The 6,259-nt window shown below is 40.4% G+C and overlaps 1 protein-coding gene across 1 annotated transcript; it reads right to left on the bottom strand.

The window, feature by feature from the left end:
- Window positions 1-525: 525 nt before the first annotated feature.
- On the bottom strand, window positions 526-2,325 carry LOC106314855. The gene is made up of 4 exons (XM_013752668.1): window positions 1,693-2,325; window positions 1,299-1,485; window positions 712-1,130; window positions 526-609 (listed from the first exon to the last, which is right to left on the bottom strand). The coding sequence occupies exons 1-4, from the start codon at window positions 2,323-2,325 to the stop codon at window positions 526-528; spliced, it is 1,323 nt and encodes a 440-aa protein (XP_013608122.1).
- Between the last annotated feature and the right edge of the window lie 3,934 nt (window positions 2,326-6,259).

Here is a 6,259-nt window from a genome sequence, read left to right as displayed (position 1 = left end):
ACCGGATATAGTGTAACTATATCCGAAAATTGTAATAGGTTGGTTCATGCTTCTATATATATAAACAGAAAGTTTGAATAAACCGAAATTTTATTTTAGTGTACCCAAATTTGTCTACGTTACCCTAACTACTATATTGTTCTTTTCAATCTGCTGCACTTTACTCCCTCTTTCTTCTGTCACTTAAGCTGTTATCACTATTACTACTTATGTTCGATTAACTTACTTTGTTTTGGTTATTTTATGAGTTAACGTCAAGTTAACTCACGCAAGTCATATTACCCCCTCCTATAACTACATTTTCCTTGTTAAAAAACCTGAAAAACGCTTTGTAATTTATAACCAGCTTGGCATTCTTATTTATATTACAAACTCGGGCTTAGTACAATCCTGCCTCCATCCATTCTTACAACATATTTTACATCATTTATATAGTTAGATTCATGCTTTCCAGCATTCCGCCTTGCTTTTCAAACACCATCATCATCTGAGATTTGCCAAACATGTTTAAACTTCATAACCTTCTTATATGGCAACTTTGCATGTAGCTCGGTTGTGTCCGCTTCCCTTACAACGGCTACAGACATGTTTCTTCCTCGAGGCTTTCATCTGCAAAAATTTCACGTTATTAGAAAATGTCAATGGGAGGAACATTTATTTTGTTACGGCTTCATACCCTTATTTCGCCGGTTGATAATATCCTGCTTTTACGCGGTCGGCCTGGTGGGCGTTTGGTCGCTGGCGGAGGACTTCCATATCAACTGCTCCACTGTCCTGATGTTCTCCGTTCATGGTGTTGCTTATTGGAAAGATTTCATCCTTGTAAGCAGTTGCAAGACACTCCAAACTGTAAAGTCCTGAAACCAGTGTTTCCACCCTCATTTTGCTTTTAATTGCCGCCGAAATAGCATGTGAACACGGTATCATGAGTGTTTGAAACACATTACAGCTGCAACTTTTGAGTGAAAGGTTAACGTGGAAAGATTCTCCTTCTTTCGTCCTCACTTCATATTCGATATTATTAATCTTGCTTGCAAGCATGCCTCCGCTTTGTTCAAAATTTCCAGCTATGATCTCAAGCACACGTGGGGTGAAACTGCCGCTTCCATTGTTGGTACCATTACGCCTTTCTGAAAACCAATTCATCAGTTTTTATCTAATAAACTCAACTAAGGGCAGTATAGTATACTCCCTTGCTTCACGAAGAACAGAGTTCCAACTTTCCGCAATGTTGCTTGTCATAATGTCGTAACAATTTCCACTAAAATGCACATGCGCCCAATGTTGGAAACCAATACCTTGTAGATATTCTGCACATGATGCATTCATCAGCTTAATTTCGTTGAACGCACCATAGAAATCTGGAAGACAAAATGCCCGTGCTGCTTTGCCGACAAGGAAAGATAGATGCTTGTTCTTGAAATAAGTACGTACGTTACGCTTCAAATGTAAAATGCATGCACAATGTTGAGCTCCTGGGTATACCTGGACATTCACAGCAAAAAGAAGTAGTCAGTATAATACATTGCTAAATCTTATTTAAATAAGGTGTAAAAAGACTATTTTGTTAACGTAAGTAATATGTATCTCCCATCTTACTTTATCTATGAAAGACATGTAATGTTTTTGTAATCACTTCCTATATTAATTCGTCATTTGCTAGATTTTAAAGGAGCAAAATAAATGGCTCACCTTCGATATCCCATAGTAAATAGAGGAGTGCCGATCGGAAACAAATACAACGTCCTCGGTGTTTGGGATGAATTGCAATAACATTTTGAAAAACCACTCCCATGCTTTGTCGTTTTCACTATCGACAACACCGATTGCTAGTGGAAACACCTGATAGTTACCATCCTGGGCGGAAGCGGTGAGTAAGCAACCACAGTATTTACCTCGCAGATGTGTTCCATCGATTATAATGACACTGCGCATCTGCTTGAACCCACGTACAGAAGCCGCTAGAGCCAAAAACATGTACTTGAATCTGTGACCAACTCCAGCTTCGTATCCGGTTTCCATTTCAGTAAGGGTTCCCAGGTTTGCAAGAACTAGTCTCTCAAGGTAGTCCGGCAACATCTTATAAGATGCACATGAAGATCCTTGGGCATAATCGAGTGCAACCTCTCTTGATCGCCAGGCTTTCCAGTAAGAGATATTAACATCATGATCACCTAGCATTACTTGCATAATTTCTTTAGGCCTTGGTGCACCTCCAATTCCAACATATCTTGACCTCATCAACTCTCCAATGACACCATGTGTGGCTTGTCGTTCATATCCTGCAATGGCAATGTCCTCATAAATATGACACTTTATATACATTATTCAGCAAAGAAAAGTAGATAAAAAGTTTGTACTAGAATATCAGGTACAATCATAACTTACAAGAGGAAGATACGAATCCGAGTATTACAAGCGATAACCAAACAGCATAGCACGACCTTATTATACATAAACTACACAGTCTCCTTAAATTCAAAAGCCAGAACCGCAGCACTCTTTCCTTCTTCCACGAGACTATCAGTACTGATATTCTTGCATGCTTCAATACCGTAAACAGCATGGCTAGACATTAGCAGAACAGACATCAGTCCGTCGTCACATGGATTTTGGATTTGACTCAGATTTTTTGGTCGCTCAACAGCAAAACGCTTTGGTTCAGCACTTCCCACAGCTTCCCTTGAGAGTCTCACAATATATGGTAACATAAGCAAGTGTGGATGTAAATGTTTCTCAATCATTTCATCAGTGAACAAGGAAGTATTGCAATCTAGAACTGTAATTTTACCACAGTTGTGATCCACGCATATACCTACCCAATGTTTCTTTCCAACATATAACGGAAAGTAATACCGGGTAGCCTGCACGTTTGCCTCATCCCTATCCAAAAAAGCTTGAACTACTCCTTTGGGAAAAATGAAGGACTGCTTTTTCCTGCTCTTATAAAACTTGGGAAAGGTCCTACTAATTCCAGAGACGTATTTACTGTCAAGAAAGACAGTCCTTTCAAGAGTCTTTGCAGGATAATGCTGGCGAATAATCAACTGAACCAGTTGTATTAGAACGTCCACAACCTGGAGACAAATGTAAAAAAATTCATTTAAGACGCTTTAACACTTTAACAACGGATACTCAGTTCATAATTTGTCGGGAAATAAACAGGGGCAACCTTCGACGTAAGAAACCTCGACCGCTCTGCAAGTACTAGAACATCTTTGGCAGAGACCGAAACTCCGCCAACCCTGATAAGACTGTTTGAAGAAAACACCAACAACTAATGACAATGTTTCTTTTCCCTCATAACATCAATTTTTTGAAAAAAGATAACTAATGGATGGAATTACTTACTAATGTCGGTCTGCTTGTTGCAAAAGACTTGCATATTTTTGATCAATCTCATTTCTGTCATGATATGCAAATATGGACTTCTGAGATTGCTGCACACGTGAAACAATTTCAGCACCACATTGATAATCCTGAACAAGAGCTTGTGGTACGCACTTTTGTCTCTTGCTTTTTCGACACTGCTGTGGATCTTCGATGTTGTTTACAACGTTAACTGTAGGTTCTATAACGGCAGTCACAATCTCTGGCATAGAAATACCATGATTCCAATGTAGAGCCCCTTCCTGCGTTAGACCTAGAGAGAAAGATGGCATATCAACGAAGGGTCCATGTACCGTGGCCGCAACTTCCTTTTGACAGAAACAAAAAGTAACAGCAAATTTAATTGGAACTGCAGATAACCATGATGGACAAAAATATAATAGGGAAAAGGAGGGTTAGATATTCAGACCAATGGTTGATTGATGTCTACTGGCGTACGATGATTGTGGCTATGGGCCGAGAGTGCAAAACTGTCGTTTACGTTATCCCCCGCAGCTTCACCATATAAACCGTCTTTGTTGTATGTGGGAGTCAAATTCTCGGCCTAGGATCGGATAAAAAAAGCAAAAGAAACCTCCCATATTGATCAACCTACCAGACGCTGTTTGTAACAAATTACAATGTCGTAGGATATAATGTACCTGGCTTAAAAGTGGTGAATCTGGGGGAGTGGAGTACGCACTTATGTTACCAAGAATGTTACGGATAGTTACATCATTTGCATCTCTCACAGGTGTCGCATTCGTCCCCTGCTGTGCTAACGTCAGTGGAGGACCACCTTCTGCTTTTGTCAACTCAGTAACCAAATATCTAACTGAGTCTAGCATTTCCTCTCTAAATTTCCCCAAAACAGAGTGAACAAGTCCCACCAGAGAACCCTCGATAGAATCTACCCTCTTACAAGCTTCCAAAATGTTCCCGTCCATTGTTTGAAACTCAGGTTTTATTTTTTCGATGACAAGGGAAGCTATGTAACCTGGGTCGTTTAAAGGGCTAAGGGCAAGCTGTTTCTTCGAACTCCTCGCCTTTGATGTAAAATTTCCAGACTGGCTCATGCGAACTACATCTAACTTAGTGACCCCACCAACAAACATGGACTCGGTGAACTTAAAGTTAGTGTTGATAAGAGATACCATGTTATCAACCTTCTCATCTTCTTCCTCGTCGGACCAGCTCAAATTTGACTCCTCTACCGGTCTCAACGGGTCTTGATCAATGATGCTTCTTACAAGAACCTGAAACAGAAAAACCTCGGCTGAGTGTTTGACACATTTTCGAAAGGTTTGAAATTAAGCAACTTAATTACTATTTCAGGAAAAATCCCCATATACCCTAGAGTCAACGCAATTAACAGTTTTTGCTTACACATTAAACCAAACCTAACTTTAATGTTCTGATCCGAACGATAGTTACTATTTATGCAAATTGCTTACATCACATTGCTTGTCGACGTTTCTTGCATGAGCAGGACTAAGAGTCTTTATCTTCGGTTTGACGCTCATATCATCGGCTTCTTCGTCGCTATCACCTTCAGAAGATGAACACATTTCCTGGACAACTTCTGTAAGAGATGGGACCACCTCAACTATTACAAGCTGCAAAGCAAGTGCAAATCCTTTAACGGCAATAGTGTTTTGTGAGAGAGCAATCTCGTCTCTCTCTTTGATACTGGTCATGAGAATGTCGAAAGCAAGTCTTCCCCATGGATACGCAAAAAATTCTTCAAGATCCGCAATAGCCTCAGCATGTTCTCTACAAATCTTCATCTTCAAATTTGTTGGGAGAAGAACAGAAGCAAGTATCGCCAAACAAGCGTATTTTATACGAACAAGACGATCTTCCACAGTGCGCTTCCTGAGCATCTTGATGACAGAAGCAACTGTCGCAACTTAAACTTTTCCAAATAAGGACAGCCAGTAAGGTTTTTCGGATATAGTTTCTTTGAGCTTCATCTTTGATTTCTTGGGAAATTTTCCGCAGGGTAGCCCCGTGACGATTGCGAATTCTCTAAGAGAAAACCATATTGGTTTACGGCAAATCGGAACCAAACTTCGTGTTTTTTTTTGGTTTTCAACTGCCTCGATAGTATGTATCTTGCAAATCTTCCGGAAAAAACTGGTTTCTCGATGATTTCCAGAATTTTCCCAAACGCAGATCTCTGTATGATCTGCACTTCCTCCTCCTCCAACGCATTAAAGATGCGGTTGATGGCACCGGCACTACAAGAAAACACGCCGAATTCCGACAGAGGTTCCGACGGACATCAATGTCGTCGGACATTTGTGACGGATTACTGACCAATTTCCGACCAAATCCAAAAAAATGAAGTCGTCGGAATTCCGTCGGCCATTTTCGACGGAATTCCGATGAAACAAACTTTTCAACGACATTCCGATAAAAAATGTAACCGTTGTAGTCGTCGGAAGTTCGTCTGTATATTCCGACGAATTTCCGACGACATTCCGATTAACAGTAAAGTCGTCGGAATTCCGTCGGTATTTTCCGATGAATTTCCGACGAACCATGTGACCGTTGCCGACAAATATATATGACCGTTGTATAGCCGTTTGAGATTGGACAATACCAACGGAATTCCGACGGACTGCTTTACATCCGTCAGAATTCCGTCGGAAAGTCGTCGGAGGTCCGTAAGCAATTTCCTATAAATACAACCCCTCCTCATTCAACTCATTCACACTTCATTCTCTCTTCATTCTCTTTAGTCATAACAATTCCGTGAAAATCATGTCTTCAGAAGTTTATTATCGTTCGTGGATGGATAAACCTCATTTGGATCCGAACACCAATTTGCTTACGGAAGAATACGTTCAAGGGATTGGAGAATTCATGAGGCTTGTTCAACAGCAAC

This window comes from Brassica oleracea, chromosome C9, assembly GCF_000695525.1.
Source record: "Brassica oleracea var. oleracea cultivar TO1000 chromosome C9, BOL, whole genome shotgun sequence".
NCBI lineage: Eukaryota > Viridiplantae > Streptophyta > Magnoliopsida > Brassicales > Brassicaceae > Brassica > Brassica oleracea.
Note: the sequence above shows the minus strand (reverse complement) of the source record. Positions and strands in the feature narration are given on the sequence as shown.

Excerpts from the sequence above, each read along its gene's own strand:
- LOC106314855 (XM_013752668.1), bottom strand. The coding sequence starts at position 2,325 with ATGTATATAAAGTGTCATATTTATGAGGACATTGCCATTGCAGGATAT. Across the intron at positions 1,131-1,298 it reads ATGTGCAGAATATCTACAAG|AAAGGCGTAATGGTACCAAC; the intron begins GTATTGGTTTCC and ends ATTGGTTTTCAG. Across the intron at positions 610-711 it reads ACGCCCACCAGGCCGACCGC|ATGAAAGCCTCGAGGAAGAA; the intron begins GTAAAAGCAGGA and ends AAATTTTTGCAG.